A 24,811-nucleotide genomic window follows, 5' to 3' on the forward strand; every position below is an offset into this window, starting at 1 on the left:
TATTTATTTTCTCCATGCAATTTTACTTATTCACTTTTGACTTTTCACATTCTTTAAGGATTAATAAATGAATTACTCCCTCCGTCTCATATTACTTAGCCACGTTACTTGACTTTTCACGTTCTTTAAGAATTAATAAATGAAATACTCCCTTCGTCCCATATTACTTGGCCACATTATCATACTTGACTTTTCACATTCTTTAAGAATTAATAAATGAAGTACTCTCTTCGTCCCACATTACTTGGCCACATCACTAAAAATATATGTCTATTTTTCTATTCTATATTTTTCTTATTATATATAAACGCCCAAGGTGGACAAACACAACAACAATAAGCAACTAAAATTGCACTCTAAGCAAGGACTAACATGTGTACATTTCAGAAGTTTAATATTAATTCTACCTCTTGTGTGTTTACTTTTTAAGTCCCCACAGGTCCACAGTGTCTTAATTATCCTTTTATTTCCTTCATTTGGCATATACTCCATCTGTCTCAATTTAAGTGTCTATACTTGACTAGACAAGACGTTTAAGAAATAAAAATAGACTTTCAAATCTTGTGGTTCTAAATTAAAAATGTGTATTTCTACTATCAAGAAGAGCCGGTTGGGGCTCACTTTCTCGTCGTCCGTTTCCAATTTAATAAAAAAAAAAAGTGTGGGCCCCCACCCATATATATTAAAAACAACAACTAATATAAAAATAAATTATGGGCCCCATAATTCTAATTCTAATATATATATATGGGCCCACCCATATATATTAAAAACAACAACTAATATAAAAAAAATGTATGCCCCATATATATTAAACAAGAACTAATATTAAAAAAATAGTGTAAATTAATAATGTCCAAAAAAAAGAGTGCACCCCATATTAAAAAAATCAAATAATATTCATGTAATTTCCAAAGTACCTCATTAAGTCAATAATGATGGATTCATTGTCACGTGCGTATTCGTAACAAATACTAATATAATAAAGTTTTAAATACGGAGCATAAACTACAATGTTATATTAATCGTGTTTTGAACATAGTATCCCATATTGACAAAATCAAGCGATATATAAAAAAATAAAAAAAAATGAATAAAGTGCACCCTATATTAAAAAATCAAACAATATTCATCTAATTTTCAAAGTATCTCATTAAGTCAATAATGATGGATTCATTGTCACGTGCGTATTCGTAGCAAACACTAATATAATAAAGTTTAAAATACGGAACACAAACTACAATGTTATATTAATCGTGTTTTGAACATAGTATCCCATATTGATAAAATCAAGCGATATATATATATAAAAAAAAGTGAATCCCATTTAAAAAAACAAACAATGTCAAAAAAAAAAAAGTGCAAAAAAAAATATTGTGGGCCCCATAATTCTAATATATATATATAATAATAAAATTTTAAATACGGAGCACAAAGTACAATATTATATTAATCGTGTTTTGAACATAGTATCCCATATTAACAAAATCAAGCAATATATAAAAAAAAAATGAATCCCATATTAAAAAAAATAATATCAAAAAGAAAAAGTGCAAAAAAAAATTGTGGGCCCCATAATTCTAATATATATATATATATATATATATATATATATATAGTGCAAATTAATAATGTAAAAAAAAAAAGTGTACCCCGTATTAAAAAATCAAACAATATTCATGTAATTTTCAAAGTATCTCATTAAGTCAATAATGAAGGATTCATTGTCACGTGCGTATTCGTAGCAAACACTAATATAATAAAGTTTTAAATACGGAGCACAAACTACAATATTATATTAATCGTGTTTTTAACATATTATCCCATATTGACAAAATCAAACAATAGATAAAAAAAAAAAAATGGAACCCCATATTAAAAAAAATATAATGTTAAAAAAAAAGTGTTGGCTTTGTATTCGTAGCAAACACTAATATAATAAAGTTTTACCTACGGAGCACAAACTACAATGTTATATTAATCGTGTTTTGAACATAGTATATGTATATATATTATATGTATAAAAATAGTACAGACTAATAATGTCAAAAAAAAAAAGTGCACCCCATAAATGGTGGACCTCATACTAAACAACATCAAGTAATATATATATATATATATATATATAAAAAAAAGGGGTAGAACCCACCATCTCCAAACTCACTGAAAAAAAAATTGGATCCCGTATTAACAAAATCAAGCAATATCAAAAAAAAAAAAAATGAACCCCATATTAAAAAAAAATAATGTCAAAAAAAAGTGCAGACTTTGTATTCGTAGTAAACACTAATATACTAAAGTTTTAGATACGGAGTACAAACTACAATGTTATATTAATCGTGTTTTGAACATAGTATATGCCCCACCCATATATATTAAACAACAACTAATATAAAAAAAAAAACTGTGGGCCCCATATATATTAAACAACAACTAATATTAAAAAAATAGTGTAAATTAATAATGTCAAAAAAAAATGTGCTCTCTTCTTAATAGTAGAAATATAATAAAGTTTTAAATACGGAGCACAAACTACAATGTTATATTAATCGTGTTTTGAATATAGTATATGTATATATATATTATATGCATAAAAATAGTACAAACTAATAATGTCCCAAAAAAAGTGCACCCCATAAAGGGTGGACCTCATACTAAACAACATCAAGCAATATAAAAAATAAAAAAAAATAAAAAAAAGTGGAACCCACCATCTCCAAACTCATTGTAAAAAAAAGTGGATCCCATATTAACAAAATCAAGCAATATCAAAACAAAAAAAAAAAAGTGAACCTCATATTAAAAAAATAATGTCAAAAAAAAAGTGCAGACTTTGTATTTGTAGTAAACACTAATATACTAAAGTTTTATATACGGAGTACAAACTACAATGTTATATTAATCGTGTTTTGAACATAGTATATATATATATATATATGCATAAAAATAGTGCAAATTAATAATGTAAAAAAAAAAAGTGCGCTCCTTATTAAAAAATCAAACAATATTCATGTAATTTCCAAAGTATCTCATTAAGTCAATAATGATGGATTCATTGCCACGTGCGTATCAATTCATTAGTGGGAGCAAATGAAATTGCTTTTCTTCAAAAAGTTAAGTAGTCAAACCATACAGTTTTCTTTCTTTTTTTATATTAGCCTGAGATCTAATCTAGATATTAAATTGTTGTATTTGCTATTCCGCCATGTCATTTATTTGTTATGTTCACTAAAATAAATATATTTAAAATATTTATATTTTAAAATAAGATAGAACTTAATTACTTTTTTTATTTTTATTCTTACTCTAATAAATGTGAAAAGAGATTAATGTCGTAAAAAAAATATCAAATGGAGATCAAATAATGAATAAGGTAAATTAGTCAAATTATAATTATAATTGACGTTTTCTTAAAAAACCATGCAAAAGACAACATGACAAGTAAAATGAGCTAAACCGAGAATATTTACCAAAAATTAAAAAATAGTATTTCTTCGTTTAAATAGAAAATTAATTTCTACTTTGTTTCGTTTTAAACATGTAAAATTAATTTAATAATTTGAATTATAATTATCCAAATCAAAATTTGATAAAAAATAATAAGTATTTTACACCTTTAAATTAATCGAATTAAAATTGAAAGTATCAACTGATGCTTAAATATTGCTATTGTTTTATCTCAAAGAGAAAAAAAATAGTTTCGTTTTAAACAAGTCTTCTCTTTTAAAAAATATTAATAAATTTGCCGATTTTGTATTCGTAGCAAACATTAATATAATAAAATTTTAGATATGGAGCACAAACTACAATGTTATATTAATCGTGTTTTGAACATAATATATATATATATATATAATCACTATTCAAAGACAACTACATACACATAGATGCACTATAATCTAAAGTGTTGGGCCCGTAGGCCGTCTAGTAATATAATAAAATATTCTTTGAATCTTGTGATTATAAACTTAACATGTAAGATATTTGAATTGTCAACTTGTTAAATATAAAAAGAGGAGGAGATAACCAAAATAAGATAAATTTTAACAACAATTGAGAAATTAAGGGGGGGAAATAAGAGGAAGGGAAAAAAAAAATAGAGACTCACTAAGGAGAATCGCAGTATCCTTTGCAAAATATACAAACCATAAAAATTAACTAAAGTAGAAAACTAAATTAATCATGTTGAACCCCATGCCGCGCACGGGCTAGTTTGCTCGTTTTGATATAGATTTGTATGTCACTTGGTTTTATAAATTCTGTAGGGCGGATTTGTGCTACATTTCCTATTATTGTTGTTTGGGTTGAGCTGCTGCTTTTTTAAAAACTTATCAACAACAAACGATCAGGTCTATCACATTCTTGGATTGGGCTAAAATTTCCCAAGGCCCAATGAAAATGGGTTTTCTGTTGGGCCATTTCATTTTTCTTGTTATCTGAATCCCTTATCTGAATGACAGAACTGAGTTATAGAATGAAGCAGAAACAATTTGAAATCCAAGGTATCTTTCAGTGATTAGAGTCTGAATTGATTTTTTTTTTTAGCATTTTGTTTTTGTTATATGTAAAGTGGTTGTGTAGTTGAATCACACAAGAATATTTTGTCCAGCTACTTTTTTCATAATGATTGTGTAACATAGTTAATAATTGTCTTTGATAGACAAAGGATCTTATGTAGCGGAGCCTTGGAGCAACGGTAAGGTTGACTCTGTGTGACCTATAGGTCACAGAGTCGAACCGTCAAAGCAGTGAAATGTTTTGTGCACCAGATTGCTCTTTTTTAGACGAAGAATCTTAGGTGAGACCACGTGTACAGCCAACTAAGCCTAAATAATTCAAAATAAAACTTCCTCAAATTGTCATACAATCAGTAAAATTATTTTAACAATTAAACATTCGTTACAATAATTATAAAAATTTAAACTCGTAAATAGTGTATGAAGTGTTTTGTTAGTAAGGTAGCTGGTTAAATCGTTAAGGAAATAACAATTAATCGGCAGTAGAATTTAATAGTTTTAGCTCAGATCATACATGTGTTGATATATTTACTAGATACGTACATATAATAAGTTATGAACATAATACTTATAAATGAATTAGGGTTTAGAGGAGGGGGGATTGAATAGAGCAACAACTCCTTAAACTTGCCGGTATATTTCTTTAAAACACTCAAACTATTGTCCGTTCATGTTAAGCACCTGCACAATACGTTAGAATGTGTTTCTATTAGACAATTTCAGTTCAATTTTAAAAAAAAAAATTATGAGCATGTTCTCAAGCGGAAGTTTCAAGTAACTTGGGTCCATAATATAAGGAAACGGGGAGATTGACGATAATGTCGCAAACCGTATTGAAGCAGGGTGGATGAAATGGAGGCTCGCCTCTGTAATGACCCGTTTGGCCGTTATTGTTTTTTTTTTATGCTTTTGACCCTTTCCCGAGCTTTGTTAGCTCACATTTGACCCGAGGGGACCGTTGACATGCTTTCTAAGGTTTTTGGATATGATTTGGGCGATTTTGTGGAAATTTGGGCTTAAAGCAAAAAAGGGTTGACTCATAGTTGACTTTTAGTTAAACGGACCTTTTTCGGTAATCCGTCGATTCCGAGAGGTCCGGATGGTCTTTTAGAACTTGTGCGTATATTCGGTTCGATTCCCAATGCACTCAGGTGTATTTTGGGACTTGGGTTGGAAAGTTAATTTTGAGGTATCGGGGTTGACTTGGTCAACGAGACATCGATGGGAATTCCGAGGCCACGAGTACGTTCGTAGCGCACTTTTTATGTATATCTGCATATTTGATTTGTGTCTTGGAGGTTCCGGGATGGTTTCGGTTGTTGATTCCAAGTTTGAAAGACACTAGAAGTTTCAGGTGTCTGGTGAGCGGAGCGGTGAGGTGACCGCTATAGCAGTGGTTTGACCGCTATAGCAGCTGACAAACCAGTTTTTATATTAAAAGCCCTAACCCTTTCATTCATTACTCACTCCGAAAATAGAGCTTTTGGGAGCATTTCTTGGGGGAGTATCATTGTGGTAAGTCCTTCCATCTTCATTACCATTCCATATTCCATTAATCATCATAGGAGATCCATAAAATATGTTAGTTTCTTTAAGAACTTGAGGATTAAAAGAGGGTTTGTGGGTTCTTTGTTCTAGGCTATAAAACCTTGAATTATTGATTGGGTTAGCTTCATTAAGCATGGATTTGATGATTAGTATCTATTATTGCATGATTCCTTCCTAATAAGTGACTAATTTATGAAATTAAAAGTTAGGGTTCATACCCAAATTTGGGGGTTTTGCCTAGAATCCCAATTTAAGTGACTTGTTAGTTCTTCTAGCTTAAAATTGATGGGAATTGATCACCTAGAACATTAGTTTCATGTTGAGACCTATAGATTCCTTATTCCATCTTTCTAGTTCATAAACCCCATTTCATAGCTTAGGATTTGGGTCTTGAATAGAAGTAAGGTTTGAATGATGTTTCTTCTTGATTCTACTTTCATGATTCGGGTATGTTTAGACTTCCATTATCTCGAGGCTCAAAGGATGGGAAAGACTAAGGTTTGATTATTAGAGACTTTGTTGTTCGGCTCTCCAGGTAAGTTATGGTTTATCTTATGGTGAGACTTCGATTAGCGAAACATTTGTCTAGATGATATTGTCGGAGAATGCATATAAACCTTCGGGTATGAAGTTGGGTTGGATATTGTCTTAGGTTGGGCCTTGTTGTATGATTTAGGGGCTAGCCACCCTATCGTGGTGATTTACTTATCTTGTTCTATTTACTTATTGGCTCGTTGCCACGTTGAGACATTGGAAAATTGTGACTAGTGATATATCATGACTATGATATTGCGGTACTTTACTTTATTGGTATTGAGATGAGATTGTGATTTCATTGTCGCTTATTGTGTAGCCTTATTACTGATATTACTTGTGTGCTCTATGTGGTACTGTTTGGGATTGAATTGTTTGTTGATATTACATTGCATCATATTCATACTCATTTTCATGATTCATTGATATTGCATGGTCATGGTATTAATGATGATAAGTGAGAGAGTGTAACATTCGAGGTTTCTGCCGGAGAGCATAAAATAAAGATGAGAGTCCGTGATCCGAGGTCATTTACCGGAGCGGACTGAGTGCACGTTGCCCGAGGTTTCTTGTTGGGAATGACTGAATGTACGTTTCCCGAGGTTTCTTACCAGCAACGAATGAGTGTATGATGCCCGAGGTTTCTTGCCGGGATCGAGAGAATGCTCGTGATCCAAGGTCACTTTCTGGAGCGAGTGGTACATGGACTTCGCGGGTCCCCCATGAATTGTGTTGCCGAGATGTGATGGTTCATCATCGGAGTACATGTGTACGGTGCATATGCATTGCATTCATCATATATACATTATTGCATTACATTGTACCTTTTGGTTTCCTATGATATGTTGTGATACAGCTATGATATACTGGTTCGGAATGATTATACTGAGACTTGGCACAGTTGGGCTTAGATGCTATAACATAGGTGATGATTGTTGTGATATGGTTGTGATGTACTAGTTCGGATTGATTATACTGAGACTTGGCACAGTTGGGCTTAGATGCTATAACATAGGTGATGATTGTGATGTACTGGTTCAGATTGATTATACTGAGACTTGGCACAGTTGGGTTTAGATGTTATAACATAGGTGATAATTGTACCATGGATATGGATTCGTGTTGATTTGTACTTTGTTGGTTTACGTGTTTATCTTGCTTTGTAGTCTTTATATACGTTAGCTAGTCTTAGTCAGCCTATGATACCTACCAGTACTTGTTGTTTGTACTGACCAGTATTTGCTGCATTCTTTTAAGAATGCAAAGTACCAGGTGAGATCTATTTCTACTCCTCGTGGCTAATATTCGAGGATTGCTGATCCAAGTCTCTTCAGGGTGAGCATGAGGACGTTCGCTGCCCGAAGACTCTTCCTTTTATTATGTCTTTAATTCCATCCCGAGACATAATTTTTTAGACTATTTATGTAATGCTATTATTCAGACTTATAGTATTTAATTAGATGCTCTTGTATGACCAGACCAGATACTAGGGTGGATTTTATTTACTTTCGCATTTTCTTTATATTATTATCGCTAGACTTGCGTTAGTCTATCTTCTTTCGCTTTATTTACATTTTTATGATTGTTGGGATAAGGGTTCGCTTACCGAGGTAGGAAAGGTAGGTGCCCGCATGACTTAATGAAAATGGATCGTGACAGTCTCCGGGGTGCTTTGTGATAAGAAGGTGTCGCCTAGGCTGAAAGGTAAGTTCTACAGAGTGCTGATTAGACCAGTATTGTTGAATGAGGCAGAATGCTGGCCAGTCAAGGATGTTCACATTCAGAAGATGAAGGTAGCGGAGATGTGGATGCTCAGATGGATGTGTGGTCATACTCAGAGAGATATGATTAGAAATGAAGCTATACCGGATAAGGTCAGAGTGGCCTATGTGGCAGACAAGATGAGAAAAGCAAGATTGAGATGGTTCGGGCATGTGAAGAGGAGGTGTGAGGATGCGCCAATTAGGAGGAGTGAGAGATTGGCGGTCACAGGAGTTAGGAGAGGTAGAGGTCGGCCGAAGAAGAACTGGGGGAGGTAATTAGACAGGATATGGCACAACTTCAGCTGATTGAGGAAATGACCTTAGATAGGAAGATTTGAAGGTCGATGATTAGGATAGAAGGTTAGTAGGTATTTGAGTTTTATCGCGATGTGTGTGAGAGAGGTTGGGGGCTAGCCTTTCCATCTTTTCTTCTCCTTTTCTCAGTAGTAGTATTTTGGTATCCCGTAGATCATTATCCTTATGTGTGTACTACTATGTGTTGCTCCATTTGTTTTGTATCTTAATATTTTGTTGTCTTATTTCTCTTGTAATCATGCATTGACTATATTTCTTTTGAACCGAGGGTCTATCGGAGACAACCTCTCTACCCGATAAAGATAGATGTAAGGTCTGCGTACATCACACCCTCCCCATACCCAACTTATGGGATCACACTAGGTATGTTGTTGTTGTTGTTGTTCTCAAGCGCCCGTTACATAAATAAATTAACCACTTAAAATATGTTGTCTCATTTAATTATATGCATTAGTCTCAATAAACCGCAAACCCTCAGGCATGTTCTAGTTGAATTATATGTGTATAACTAAAGGAAGTGATTTAGTTTAAATTGATTAATTTATCTACATAATGGGGCGCTTGATGCACATAACTTTTGTCAAAATTTGAGCAAGAGGTATCTCATATAGTATATGTTTAGCTGCTCAATTAAAACATATTATAATTTAAATATGTAAATAAAATACAGTCACAAATTTAAAGAATTATCAACGTATTCCTTCCTGCTTAGGGATTAAATAACAAGCCCGGAATAGCTACTATTGATAAATTTCAAATTATGAACTAGCCTCTGCGAGTAATAGGCCAATAGGTATCAGATTATACATCAATGGTATATGTAGGAGGGGAACAGGTTGCATTTAGAATATATTATAATCAAAGTTCCTATAATCACGGTGTCGATCATATGGTTTCCTAAGACAAAAACTAATGACAAGATTTTGACCAAAATTATGATTGGTGGAAATCTTCTATATCTGCTTTCCCTCATGGATTCATTAGGTCTTGCCAGACAACTTCATCTTTTTTTCTAAGGTCAATTTTAATGATAGTACCATTTATTTCTATACTAATCATATATGCCCGTGCGATACACGGGCCGAACATGTTTATTCACTTTAATTAGCTTGTCTTTAAGGTTTGTATTTTGTAAATAATTTTTAAAAATTTGTCATAGTCATGACAATGAAAGTTGTTCATCAATGTGAAAAAGAAAATTAATAAGAAGGTGAGGGAAAATTAATATTTTGATTTTGGATTTTTTCTTTTAAATTGTTTAATATCTTATATGTATACCGATAAGTTGATATCCATCTCAATCAATTAACTGTTCAGATCCAAACATAAAAACCATTGTTGTATATATTGGATTTTTTAAAAGCAAAACTAATAAAATATTTTTATTAAATTAATAAAAAATATGAGGAAATAAATGTGTCGAATAATTAAAATTGAAGTGCATACGTCTATGGAATAAATATTAAGTATTATGACATATTAGAAATGTGATATGTTATATCGTAAATCACCAAATTTTAATTCTGAAATGAAAATATAAAGTAATACATTTTATAAATGTAAAGAAACAATAATTAGAGAATGCAAAGGAGAGTAAGATAAGTAAAGTATTGACAAAGAAGGAAAACATGTTTTTCTTCTTTCTTAATACTTTAAACGTGAAAAGAGGATGAACAATAGCAATACAAATTTGTACCAAAAGTTATATAAATTGCACACTTTAACCAACTACTTTTTTATCCCACTTAGACATTTGTCATAGTCTCTCTCCAATAAACTATTTTCAAGAATATTTATTAGAAAGTATTAATTTTATTTTGGTTTTATAAATGAACAAGTAATTTGGACACACACATGTTATATTTTTCAAGAACGCGAAAAGTCAAGAGTGAACAAGTAAAAGTGTACGGAGGAAATAAATGTGTCGGAGAATTAAAATTGAAGTGCATACGTCTATGGAATAAATATTAAGTACTATGACATATTAGAAATGTCCACGTGGGATTAAAAAATAGTTGGGTAAAGTGTACAAGTTATATAGCTTATGGTGCAAGTATTCATTGCGTGTATAATTTGTTAAGCTTTTTGGTACAAGTTTCGGCAACTGTGTTCGTGCCCCCAAGCCACTTATAAATATTAGAAATGAAAATATGGGAAGAAAATAAATATTCAGTTAAAACGTGAAAAGTCAAAAGTAAACCAGTAAAGTGCACAGAGGAAATAAATATGTGTCGGAGAATTAAAATAGAAGTGCACACGTGTATACATGAGAAGAGAATAAATATTCAGTACTATGATATATATCCACGTGAGATTTATTAATTCTTAAAGAATGTGAAAAAGTCAAAAGTGAACATATTCAAGTGCACGAACGAAATAAATTTGAGTAGAAAAATTAAAATTTGAAGTGCATACGTCTATATATGAGAAGGAAATAAATATTAAGTACTATGACATATATCTACGTGGGATATAAAAATAGTTGGATAAAGTGTACAAGTTATATAGCTCATGGTACAAGCATTCATTGCGTGTACAATTTGTGAAGCTCATGGGAAGAAAATAAATATTCAGCAAAAACGTGAAAAGTCAAAAGTGAACAAGTAAAAGTGCACGGAGGAAATAAATGTCTCGGAGAATTAAAATCAGTGGCGGAGCTAGGATTTTCAGTAAGGGGGTTCAAAAATATAAAGAGGTAAATATACAAGAAGCTAAGAGGGTTCAACACCTATCATATATACATAAAAAATAATTTTAACCTTCAATATACACTGTAATTTTCTGCCGAGGGATGAACCCCCTCAACTACACTTGGCTCCGCCCCTGATTAAAATAGAAGTGCACACGTGTATACATGAGAAGAGAATAAATATTCAATACTATGACATATATCCACATGGAATTTATTAATTCTTAAAGAATGTGAAAATTCAAAAGTGAACATATTAAAGTGCACGAACGAAATAAATTTGTGTAGGAGAATTAAAATTTGAAGTGCATATGTCTATACATGAAAAGGGAATAAATATTAAGTACTATGACATATGTCTTCGTGGGATATAAAAATAGTTGAATAAAGTGTACAAGTTATATAGCTCATGGTACAAGCATTCATTGCGTGTACAATTTGTGAAGCTCATGGGAAGAAAATAAATATTCAGTAAAAACGTGAATAGTCAAAAGTGAACAAGTAAAAGTGCGCGGAGGAAATAAATGTGTCAGAAATTAAAATAGAAGTGCATACGTGTATACATGAGAAGAGAATAAATATTCTGTACTATAGCATATATCCACGTGGGATTTATTAATTCTTAAAGAATGTGAAAAATCAAAAGTGAACATATTAAAGTGCACGGACGAAATAAATTTGTGTAGGAGAATTAAAATTGAACTGCATATGTCTATACATGAGAAGAGAATAAATATTCAGCTAGAATACGAAAAGTCAAAAGCGAACAAGTAAAAGTGCACGGAGGAAATAAATGTGTCGGAGAATTAAATTTGAAGTGCATATATTTTTACATGAGAAGGGAATAAATATTAAGTACTATGACATACGTTTACGTGGGATATAAAAATAATTGGATAAAGTGTACAAGTTATATAGCTCATGATACAAGCATTCAATGCGTGTACAATTTGTGAAGCTCATTGTGCAAGTAGGGGCAGCTATGTTCGTACCCCCACAACACTTATATATAATGAAAACAACAAGAAATAGATTAACATTTTTAGCCCGTAATTGTAGGGTTACTAGAAAAAATATTAAAACGATGAGATGGAGGAAGCAATAAGTACTTAAATATGAGAATATTCTCGAATTGAAAACATATTATTTATCAACGACCTGATATATCGACAATCCATTTAAATTGTCATTAAATTTTATGTAGATACTCGAATTATGGTTTGTTTCAATTGAGCATCTGAACATACGATAAAGTGGTCATATTAGACACTTTCAGTTCAATATTTGAAAAAAAAAAAAAGTGTGCATGTTCTCAAGTGGCATATATATATATATACACGTTATCTCCTTTGATTATACACATCAACCTCAGTTAGAACACGTGACGTTTTACGTCTTATTAAAGGTAATGCATGTAATTAAAACAGGTGACAAGTTTTAAGTCATTAACTTATTTACGTATAGGCACTTGATAACATGCGCAAAAAAATTAAAATTTGAACCAAAAACATTTAATAGAAACACTTTATAATTACGAGTTTAGGTGCTCAATTGGAACAAAGCATAGTTTGAGTGTTAAAATAAAATTAGTTGACAAGTTTAACGTACTATTGATGTATTAAGCATTTATCTAATATACACATCATACCGGTAATTAAATGCCACATATCTTAACATACACTCTTATAACTAGATTATAGTTAATTACTATACATTCTCATATTCAATTTAAAACTTGACCATGATAGATTATTATAGTTTGATATCCGAATGCAAGTAAGATTTTACGTTGACTTAGCTTTGTGCATGTACGTTTGAATTTTATTTTTATGTTATGTTACACACTTGATGAAGGGAAGAGTATTTATTGTTGGAAGATGGATGGAGAGTTTGATTTTTATGATAAAGTTGGGAGTTTAACTTCAATTCGCTAATTATTAGGTACACTAACTAACTAAATAAATAATATATAAATATAAAGAATGGAGGTCAAACGTAAGATGAGGTGCAAAACAGAGTCTTCCGTTACTGACAAAAATGACCTCAAATACAGCGCGTTTCTGAAAAAATAAATTTGTTCTTAATTAATTGAAGTTGGAGAAAAGTTTTTTATTTGTTTAAATATAAAGAATGAAAGTCAAACGTAAGGTGGGGTGCAAAACAAAGTCTTCCGTTATAGACAAAAATGACTTCTCAATGGCTTCAAATGGGACAAGTAGAAATCTGCAAAAAAACATTTATTAAAGAGGAAAATTTTGATCACAAATGTCACTATCAAAACCACAATCCATCTTGGCCAAACACAGTATCTCCCTTCACAAAATCTTCTTTCCACTATTTCATGTACTGGATTTATTATCAGTGGAAAAGTGGAAAACAAATTTATGCAAAGACAAATTTCAAACCAAACCACTAAGCCATCCTTGTCTAAGATTAGTAGTAATTCTGTCCTTTGTCTCTTCACCAAAAGCAAAATATCCCAAACACACCAAAAGCACCATACATTAAAGATATTAACCCCTTGATAATCCCAAAAATTTCCCAAATTTTTCTTTATCTTTTATCTTAGCTTCCAAAGGCAATACCATTCCTATACCTTCAAATGCATAAACTGCTACATCAAGACCATAAAAGAACACACTAAACCCACCAAAAGCTTCAAGAATATGTCATTACATCTTCAACCATTATAACCCCCATAGCACCTAATTCAACAACATCAGCAAAAATACCCAAAGGGAAAATCTACCCCGTATCCTCTCAAAAAAAAAAAATCATTTTACTACTCATTATCTCTATGCCTATCGATTAAAATTGAACATAATAATAAACTCAAGAATCAGCAACCAAAGAGGAGAAATTAAAAACTTGTTAAAGAAAGATTTTTGCGTGCAAAGCGAGTTCCATTTTCGTTTCTTTTATGGCCTTTCAGTTGCCTTTTAGTTTATTCTTGAAACCCATCGGTCCCTTTTCATTTCTAATATCAATGGTTGGATCTTTGTTAAAAAAGATTGTTTTTTGACAACTTTTATTGGGATTTTGTTTATTTTAGTTCTACTTTGTCCTTTAAATTGTTCTTAATTAATTGAAGTTGGAGAAAAGTTTTTTATTTGCTTAAATATAAAGAATGGAGGTCAAACGTAAGGTGAGGTGTAAAACAGAGTCTTTCGTTACCGACGAAAATGATCTCAAATACAGCGCGTTTCTGAAAAAATAAACTTGTTCTTGAAGTTGGAGAAAAGTTTTTTATTTGTTTAAATATAAAGAATGGAGGTCAAACGTAAGATGAGGTGCAAATGACCTCAAATACAACGCATTTCTGAAAAAATAAACTTGTTCTTAATTAATTGAAGTTGGAGAAAAGTTTTTTATTTGTTTAAATATAAAGAATGGAGGTCAAGCGTAAGGCGAGGTGCAAAACAAAGTCTTCCGCTACCGACAAAAATACCTCAAATACAACGCGTTTTTGAAAAAATCAGTTTTTTGCTGCACAATAATTTCATTTGCTTCCACTAATGGATTGATACGCATGTGACAATGAATCCACTATTATGACTTAATAGGGATACTTTGGGAATTATATAAATATTGTTTAATATTTTAATACGGGATGCACATTTTTTTTATTATTATTATTTTTTTTAATACGGGATTCACATTTTTTTTATATTACTTGATTTTTTTAATATGAAGTTCACTTTTTTTTTTTAAATATGAGTTTGGAGGTGGTGGGGTTTATTTTTTTTTTAATGTTGATTTTTTTTAGAATGAGGTCCACTTTTGACGATGAAACCACCCCACCTCATGCTTATATAGTATAAAAATATATAGGAAGTAAAGTAGTAATTCTTGTATGCCGGCCGGGCACCATGTGAACATACCAACACATTATTATAAAGTTTTTAAGTTTTAACCAATTCTTTGTAGTGTTCACATTCATTTCTGTGGTGTGTATATATATAGATATATATATATATATAGAAGGGTCGCTGGAAAATGGCCCAGGGGCCGGCACCTTCCCCTTCTCCAAGTGGAATATCGACAGTGGCAGATGGTGGAGGGTCACCATCGGGAATATCGCCAGGGTCAGTTGATGGATGGTCATCATCGGGAATATCGACAGGGGCAGTTGGTGGAGGGTCATCATCGGGAATATCGGCAGGGGCAGTTGTGGGAATTGTTATTGTTGTTGTTATAATACTGTTAGTGTTGAGTTTGTTGTTTGTATTTTACAAGAAGAAGAATAAGAGGAGAAATCATCAAGATTACTATGTTCCACCACCACAAGGAGTCAAAGGTAACATCATCTTGTTTGTATTTTTTCAGCCGAATTTGGTTTTAGTCATCTGTTACACTTTTTTTTTTTTTTTTGATTCATCAATATACTTGTTCTGGAGCCTGGACAGTTGAGTATCTTTTTCGGGTAAAATTCATAAACAGCCACTTTTCAAGTGGAGTTTCAAATTCCAGCCTGTGGAATTTGAAACTTCTATAATAATGGCTATTTTTCTAGGGGTCAAAGGTAAGATATTGTTTTATTTTCATTTTAATTATCTCTTACACATTTTTTTAATTCATCAAATATACTTGTTCTGGAGCCTGGACTATTCAGTACCTTTTTTGGGCATTTTCTGTTGAAATGCATAAAGATTCAAGCTTTAAGGGTGTGTTTGGTACGAAGGAAATATTTTTCATGCAAAATGTACTATTACTCTATTAGAGAAGTCATTTTCCTCATTTTTAAGGACTTGTTTTCCTAGAGAAATAATTTCCAAAACCAACAAAATTGGAAAGCAATTTTTGAGAAATATTTTCCTCCATACCAATCTCTGTGGATAGCTTTTCCTGTGAATATTTACAGAATTTTGCATTATGACAAAATTTTATCATCCATTATGTACAATTTTAGTTCTGGTTGATCATGAACACGTGGTTGTTGACTTTTTTTGACCATCTAGTTTTATTGTAAAAAGGCTTTGTGGGGTTTAGTATCAATTATCAGATAATTAGCTGTGATAAAAAGTGATGAGCTTGAAATATCGTAATTTTGTTAATAATAGGCCAACTGCTTGATGGGTGTCTGAGATATTAGCAAACCTCTACGTAACATCATTCGTTTGTTCTGATATTTTTTGGCTACTATAACGTAATATTATTATAGAGAACATATTATAATAAATATTACATGGAAGATCGGCCCTACTGAGAAAATGGTTGTTACAGAGAGGTCATGTATAAGCCATTGGGTGTTTTGAGAGCCTTATGACAATTTGTCACTGTCATCCGAAATTTGTTCAACTAAAAGTATCTGCGGTTGTCCTTCAACTTATTGGTCAATAAATTTTTTTTGTTAAACGTGATAGTATCTGTTTTCTTTGTACGTGAAAGTGAATGTCGCTTGATGTTGTCATGTTGGTGAGACCCTCCATATGCAATGATTATGACTAATGTTGATACTGTTTGTCAGCTGACCAGTATGGTGGGCCTATGCAACATTGGCAGCAAATTGCTCCACCTCCAGCAGATCATCTTGTTACAATTCCGCTTAAACCGTTACCTCTTCAGCCTCCATCTTACATGAACAGCAGTGGAGCATCTTCAAACTATTCTGGGTCCGAAGTTGGGCCTGTCGTGTCCTTAGGTTTCTTATCACAGAGCACATTCACGTACGAGGAATTGGTTCAGGCAACTGATGGCTTCTCAGATGCTAACCTTCTGGGACAAGGTGGTTTTGGATATGTGCACAAAGGAGTCCTTCCTAATGGGAAAGAGGTTGCAGTTAAACAGCTTAAGGCTGGGAGCGGACAAGGTGAACGTGAATTTCAGGCTGAAGTTGAGATTATTAGCCGAGTACATCACAAGCATCTTGTGTCTCTCGTTGGATACTGCATTACTGGTGCTCAAAGATTGCTCGTTTATGAGTTTGTTCCAAACAATACTTTGGAATTTCATTTACACGGTAAATCTAATTTACTCCCTCTCTCGTAGAAAAAGCTTCGAATCCTGGATCCGCCTTTGCCCTGAACATGCTGATCTGTCTACTAATCCGAATTCTTAATACTTGGAATTTCTCAGGAAAGGGAAGGCCTCCATTGGATTGGCCAATGCGACTAAAGATTGCTGTAGGGTCTGCTAAAGGACTGGCATATCTGCATGAAGACTGTACGTTTTTTCTCTCTTTCTTATTCTTGATTTCCATGGTTAATAAATCATGTATGTGAAATGAATCGTTTTCTCTCACAGGTCAACCTAAAATCATTCATCGTGATATCAAGGCGGCTAACATACTCATCGACTTCAATTTTGAGGCCAAGGTAACAGTCTTTTGCATGTCGATTTAAGAATATGTAGCATTTTGTTTGTGTGATTTTTGAATCATTTGCGGTGGTTTTCCAAACCCTTTTATAAGTAGCTTTTGTAAATTATACATAATGGTTTCCATCAGAAGCTGAATTCAGTTGTACTTATCTAGTAAATACTTGTATCCTCAACGAAGCTTTTTTGTTTTCTCAGGTTGCTGATTTTGGACTTGCTAAGCTAACTTCTGATGTTAATACTCATGTCTCCACCAGAGTGATGGGAACTTTTGGGCAAGACTTGGATTCTTGTGTCATAATTAGTTACTTCCTTTTCTTAACCTTGTTATTGATATTCCTGATTAAAAACCGGGCTTTTTACACATTTGGTTGCTCGCCCAAAAAATATACATATAATTATGTATGAGATATGTATATTATTTGTATATAACAATTAATATACAAAAATATACATTTGCTTGCTATTATTTTGGTTTGCTGCTTCTTTTCCATTTGATCATCAGGTAGACTTGACGTGTTTCTTCGTTATTGCCAATCCTAGGTATTTGGCTCCAGAATATGCGTCTTCAGGAAAACTTACGGATAAATCAGATGTATTCTCCTTTGGTGTAATGCTTCTCGAGTTGATAACTGGATGTCGGCCTGTTGATTCCAATCAGTCATACATAGAAAATAGTTTGGTGGACTGGGTGAGTAGTAATTATGCAGACGTGTGGGCCCGTCTTTAATTTCCCTCCGCTAGTTCTACAGTTTTGATTTATATTCTGTTTGTTTCAGGCACGGCCATTGCTCACACAAGCTTTAGAAGATGAAAAGTTTGATGCCCTTGTTGATCGTCGGCTAGGTAATGATTATAACCATAACGAGATGGCTCGCATGGTTGCTTGTTGTGCTGCTTCTGTCCGTCATTCAGCGAAGCGCCGACCAAAAATGACTCAGGTGAAATTCCATTTTGCATGGAAGATTATTTTATTTGTAGTGAATAGACATTAAAAGTAAAACATTGAGGAAGTTTCGAGTTAAGATAAGCTGCAACCTTGTACAAGTGAGAAATATTGAAAATGATGTTTAGAAGTTCCACACACACTCAACTTTCTACTCTTGCTATTTTCTACTGATTAAAACTGTAAGGGGTAGTTTGGTTGCGGTTGCAGGTATTAGTAATGAAGGGATTAGTTATTCAGGTATTAGTAATGAAGGGATTAGTTATACAGGTGTTAGTAATGCAGGATTTAGTTATTCATGCAGGCAGTTCGATGCACAAAGCTTCCCGCATTAGCAGGGTCCGGAAAATGATTCCGGACCCTACTCTAGGGGTGTGATGTTTTAGTCAAAATGTAGATTGCAAACTTAGACATAATATCCCCTAGCTTAAATTTATACCGAATTATTGAGCAGGTTCTCAAAGCTTTAGAAGGAGATGTCTCGTTATCCGATCTTAATGACGGGATTATACCTGGACACAGCACAGTATACAGTTCATATACAAGTTCAGATTACGGTGCACTCCAATACAACGAAGACATGAAGAAATTCAGGATGATAGCACTACCGACAAGTCAAGAATATAACAGTATTGATCAGTCCAGTAATCTGACAAGTGAATCTGGGCTACACCCGTCTGGATCAAGTAGCGAAGGCCAACATACGAGGGAAATGGAAGCTGGTAGGATGAAGAAAGATAGCAGAGGATTCAGTGGAAGTAAAGGCTTCGATTGGAATTCTTAGTGCAAAGAACTCCTTTTTTTTTTTTGATGAAGTAAGGGTGCAAAGAACTCCATTTTTCTGTATAATCTTTCAACCTAGCTCTTTAAGATGTGAAGGGTCGTTTACTCTTTCAATATACAGGGTTTCTTTTCCAGGTTTTATTTTTTTATTTTTTTATTTTTTTAAATGAGAAAAGTTCTTCATTGTATGCATAATGGCTTTTACAACAGAGGGATGAGTTGTACTGTTTTCTTTTACTCTATTTCTTAATGGTCATTTGACACATAAAATATTAAAAATTTATGTTGATCATCATTAATATCATACACATAATAAATAGTATCATGTACGAATATCTAAAATGATAAAAATTATATTTCTCATAGTAATCTGATTTAGTCTTGCGAAATTTCAAAATCAATTCAAGTGTTATATTATCACTAAGAGACCGGGATTTATGTAACAACCTACAATCGTAAAATTCTTATGTCAAACTTGAAATGTTTAAGTTTTCAATTAATTTTAAATGCGTTTGTTCCTTAGCTTTTAAATCTTTATTGGTATAATACAACTAATTATGAATTTATTAGTAACTTATTAGTATTTTCAGTATTTAATTAATGAAAGATGAAAAGTAATTGAGATTTTAAAATTAACAAGTATTTTATTTTATTTTATAATATCAAAAGTAGAGAAAAATATTTTTTTGGTACTTTTAGTTATAACAGCTAAATGAGATTATACATATATAACAACACCTTACTATAAGGTCATGAAATTTTCGGACAAATGTTGCCATGATAGAGGGGTTTGACTATATATAAAATATAGGGAGATTAAAATACACGAATTGTAATATTAATGTTAATAATATGTTACTAATGGTAATATATTATTAAATTGCACTGAGAGAAACTGAATGCGCGTGCTAGAGGTGTTATAAGTTACAGACTTATCCAATTATCCTTCTATGCCGGCCGGCGACCATGTGAACATACAAACACATTGTTAGAAAGTTAATACATTAAGCCATCAAATGCGCCTTAAATCTAGTTTGATTGCAATTGGACTATTTTTTTTACCATAATAAGTTCATAAGCATCAACTTATTTATGGAAGATTTAATTTTATTATCCAATATAAAAGGTATATAATTATATGATTTCTGCTTAAAGAAGATTGATATAACTAACTATAAATAAAACAGGAAATGAAATGGCTTTACAGAGATTTCCTGTGTTTTATTACAAATATTCTGTGTCATTTTTTCCTACTTACTACTCTTATCCAAAGATAGTTAATTGACACTCTGCACAGAAATTACACCGTGTAAATAGAAAAAAGTATTTTATGTATAGACACTACTCCATGTCAAATCCTCTCGATCTTTTCTCGTGTTTAATTGGTTTTTCATATTTTAAATTTTCTTAGTAAGTTTATATTCATCACTATCTTAAATAAAAAATTATAGCAACAACAACATATCCAGTGTAATTCATAATTAGGGTCCGAAAAGAATAAAGTATACGCAAACTTTAATCCTACCTTGATAGACAGAGAGAAGAGAAAGCATGACAAAGACGATCTTAAATAAAATTATGTAATTAAAATAATATTTGTAATAAATTACAAAGCCAAATCTCTCTTTTGCTCGATTTAAAACCAGTAAGACTGAAAAAAAGAAACAAAGGAAAAGCAAATCCAAAATGTAGAGCTGTTAAAGAAAAAGTATAATTTATTTAGATTTAGAGAATAAATAAATAAATATCTCCTTTTAATACTTCTTTTCTTCTTCCCTCTTTTATTCCTAACGACTACTACTACTATACACACTAACAGTCTGTTTTCTCTTTCTTCTCTCTCCGGCCATCTCCGACCTTGTATCATTTTTTACACCAAATGCTATTTTGGTGTAAAAAATGGTATTTTGGAGCTCCAACCTTGCATTATTTTTTACACTATTTTGGTGCATGAATAGTGTTGCACCAAATTTGGTGCAACACTATTCATTGCACCATTACTATTCATTTTTTTTTATTATTATATAACACTTTTAATTTAACATATTATAAATTTTAATTTTTACATTTAGATTCCTAATATACCGAATTATTTTTTATGTAATATATTATAATATTAATTTTACATCTTAATTATGGAGTGTAAGTTTTGTAAATTAATTTTCGTATTTATTATTTTATATAAAATTGTAAGTTAATTTTATTATAAGTTATAATTGTATTAAAAAATATAACCATCACAAAAATGAAAAGTGCAAATATAAAATATAATATGTTGTTAATAAATAACACAATGTTCAATAACATAATAATTTCGAATATATAACACAATTATAACATAATGTTTAATAACAACACAATGATCAATAACATAACAATGTTCAATACATTAAAATTAAAAATACATTAAACAACATAATGATTTAGAAAATTATAACAATAATTTAGTACTCTGGTAGGTCATTCCCAGATCCACTAATATCATTAAAATATTAAGTGTATAGGACAGAGGATTGTTGTGGTTGTATCTGTTGAAATTGTTGACTTCTTTTATCCATTATTCCTTTTTGTTCTTGTCGAATAAATTCACGAATATTTGGATCACCAATAGAATCTAAATTCGACAATAAAATTTTATTTTCTTCTTTAAATTCTTTTAGTTTCAATGCATTAGTAGAGCATTTATGGGAGCAATGTACTAATCATGAAAGTTGAATATTTATGTAGAAATTAACATAAATTCTACCTTAATGTAATAGTATTTATTTAATTATATTTTATCAATGATTTCACTTTTATTTGAATTATCCATTAATATGTATAACGTATAATATTTGCTTATAATTTATATTATTTGAAATTTTATGGTATAAAGTAATTTTATATTATATTAAATGATTATATAACAAAGGATTATGAATTACATGGGATGAATATGTAAAAAAGAAAAAAAAAAGGATTTTTTTATAAAAATAAAATTTAAGTAAAAGAAAATATAATATAAAAGAGAGAAGAATATAAACGGAATATTTTTTTTTAGTGTAAAAAATGGTGCAATGGGTCGGAGATGTTCGCAAAATTCCTTACGGAGAAACAAAAAGCTATACAAAACTTCACAAAAAATCACAATTCTTCCTAACAAAGTTTTAAGTTCTAACCAATTCTTTATAGTGTTCGCATTTATTTCTGTGTTTGTCTCTCTCTCTCTCTATATATAGAAGGGTCGCCTGAAAATGTCAACTCCAACCGCACCTTCTCCTAAAATCACCGCCAAGTAATTCTACTTCTCCGCCGCCGTCAACTCCACAAGCTCCACCTCCGGCCACCCCAACCCCACCAGCAACCTCTCCACCACCAACAACCACCCCATCACCTCGACCAACAACAACTCCGACCCCACCACCAACATCAACTCCACCACCGCCGACAGATGGTGGAGGGTTACAGATGATGAAACCTACAAATGCTTTTTTTTTTTCGATAATCATGGTGTTCGGGCCATCTTGGGCACCTCCACACGGGCACCTTTATGGTTCTATCTATGAAAACATTACCATTCAGTGACGGATTCAAGATTTTCACTCAAGGTGTTCGAAAAAATAATTGAACCTAAATATACACTGTAATATATGTTTAGGGTGTTTAAAAATTAATAAATGTATATAAACACATAAAATTTATTTTAAATATACACTATAATTTTTTATCCGAGCGTTCACTTGAACACCCTGGGCTCTTGGTACATCAGCCCCTGCTACCATTTATGGAAATGCAAGAGCCTAGAAAGCTTTCGTACATATAGCACTTCTTGCACGAGTATAAAAACATAAAGAAATACTCCTTCCCTCTCAAATTATCTGATTACACAGCCCTTAAGACACATTAATTAGAAGGGCTTTTCTTAAACAATTTTACCCTACATTGATATTTGAACAATTATAACATTATTCATAATTGAGGAGTTTATAGCCTTCAACAACAATAACGCGAAATGGGAAAAATATACCCCTTCCGTCCCAAAAAAATATTACTTTCGCTTTCTTATTAGCTTATCCCAAAAAGATACACATTTATATATTTAGAAATAATATAACTTTACGAGATATCTTGTTTGAGACGGTGGGAGTAATTAATTTTGTATTGAACTTCTAATTTGAAAACGACAAATAATCTGAGATATATATTTTTAGAAGTCACCGCAGATAATTTGGAACAAAGAAAATAGTAATATATAAAGCCAGAGAGGGAAAGAGATAGAGATCGTACAACAGGGTTGCGTTCATTGAGAAGAGAAGGGTTCTCATCAAGCAACTTTTTGAATGCAACAACATCACCAGATTGTGCTAACCCATGAATTGTTATGTTTCTTGATGATCTTGACCGTTGATCTCGTATCCTCTGCATATTCTTTTCTATTTCCTCGACGTATTTTCCCCTCTCTCGGATATGGAGAGGTAAAGGGAATAACAGAACTTTATGGTGTCGGTGGAATGAAAATTGAAAAATGGTTTTAAGTTCTCCCAGGGGAAGTGAAATGAAAATGAATGAAAGGGAATGGAAGATGCTGCATTGCGTACACGGAAACAGCAATCTAGTAAGCCGTGGCCGGTGATTTTTTAATCCTAATTTTATGGCTTAAATAGCTGGATACCATTATGGCAACCCTTTATTTTTTGTCGTTTTATATGAGTATCTGGCCTTTAATTTTAGGGAAAATTTCACAAATATATAAGTTGATCATTTACATTAAAAAAGAAAGCTCAAAATTTACATTATAAAAAATAATCTAAAATATATAAATATTTATAGACATATACAGACATTTATATCAACATATATAAACATATATAGAGGCAAAGAGAGAGAGCAGAAAGAGAAAAGTTTGGATCATTTTTGTAAGAATTTAAAAAGTAGGTCAATTTTGATAGCATTGTTGCTTCAATTATCATAAAGTGTAATTTTCTCAATATTTTATACACTCGGGGTTGTTCGGTAGGTGGTCAGGGTTATGCATGTATTAATAATGTAAAGATTAGTTATGATGGAATATATGTATTATTTTATGTAAAGATTATTTATGAGCTTTAGTTATTACTCCTTCCGTCCCAAAACAAATTGTCTTACTTTTCTTATTAGTTTATCCGAAAAATATTGACACATTTCTATATTTATAAAAAAATTAATTTTATCAGATAATTTACCGCCATTCAAATATCTAAGGCTTATTTTGGACAACACATTTTAAAACTTTTCCTTTATTTCTTGGATTCCGTGTCAAGTCAAACTAAGACAATCTTTTTGGAACGGAGGGAGTATTTATTAGTTACTCTATCTTTTGTCCTGCACAAAATAATACATTTTCTCATAACTTATATACGTATTAGCTATGCGGCAGGAGCGG

General features: G+C 31.8%; 1 protein-coding gene and 1 long non-coding RNA gene across 3 annotated transcripts; one reads left to right on the forward strand and one right to left on the reverse strand.

Moving 5' to 3' along the window:
* The first annotated feature begins 15,188 nt into the window (after nt 1-15,188).
* Nucleotides 15,189-19,559, forward strand: LOC132636790 (proline-rich receptor-like protein kinase PERK1). Its single transcript, XM_060353811.1, has 8 exons — nt 15,189-15,663; nt 16,834-17,325; nt 17,442-17,528; nt 17,610-17,680; nt 17,880-17,956; nt 18,225-18,372; nt 18,461-18,622; nt 19,082-19,559. Exons 1-8 carry the CDS (start codon nt 15,363-15,365, stop codon nt 19,409-19,411), a joined length of 1,668 nt encoding a protein of 555 aa, XP_060209794.1. The 5' UTR covers nt 15,189-15,362; the 3' UTR covers nt 19,412-19,559.
* On the reverse strand, nt 18,071-24,583 carry LOC132636791 (uncharacterized). 2 transcript variants are annotated; one of them, XR_009581416.1, is made up of 2 exons: nt 23,677-24,583; nt 18,071-18,581 (listed from the first exon to the last, which is right to left on the reverse strand). It is a non-coding gene; the product is annotated as an uncharacterized LOC132636791 (long non-coding RNA). The 2 variants fall into 2 exon arrangements; XR_009581415.1 differs by lacking the exon at nt 18,071-18,581 and adding an exon at nt 19,093-19,346.
* Between the last annotated feature and the right edge of the window lie 228 nt (nt 24,584-24,811).

The sequence above is a fragment of the Lycium barbarum genome, chromosome 4 (genome assembly GCF_019175385.1).
Source record: "Lycium barbarum isolate Lr01 chromosome 4, ASM1917538v2, whole genome shotgun sequence".
Lineage (NCBI taxonomy): Eukaryota > Viridiplantae > Streptophyta > Magnoliopsida > Solanales > Solanaceae > Lycium > Lycium barbarum.

Coding starts and splice junctions, on each gene's coding strand:
- LOC132636790 (XM_060353811.1), top strand. CDS start 15,363: ATGGCCCAGGGGCCGGCACCTTCCCCTTCTCCAAGTGGAATATCGACA. Junction 17,326..17,441: donor TTTGGAATTTCATTTACACG/GTAAATCTAATT, acceptor GGAATTTCTCAG/GAAAGGGAAGGCCTCCATTG. Junction 17,957..18,224: donor AGAGTGATGGGAACTTTTGG/GCAAGACTTGGA, acceptor TGCCAATCCTAG/GTATTTGGCTCCAGAATATG.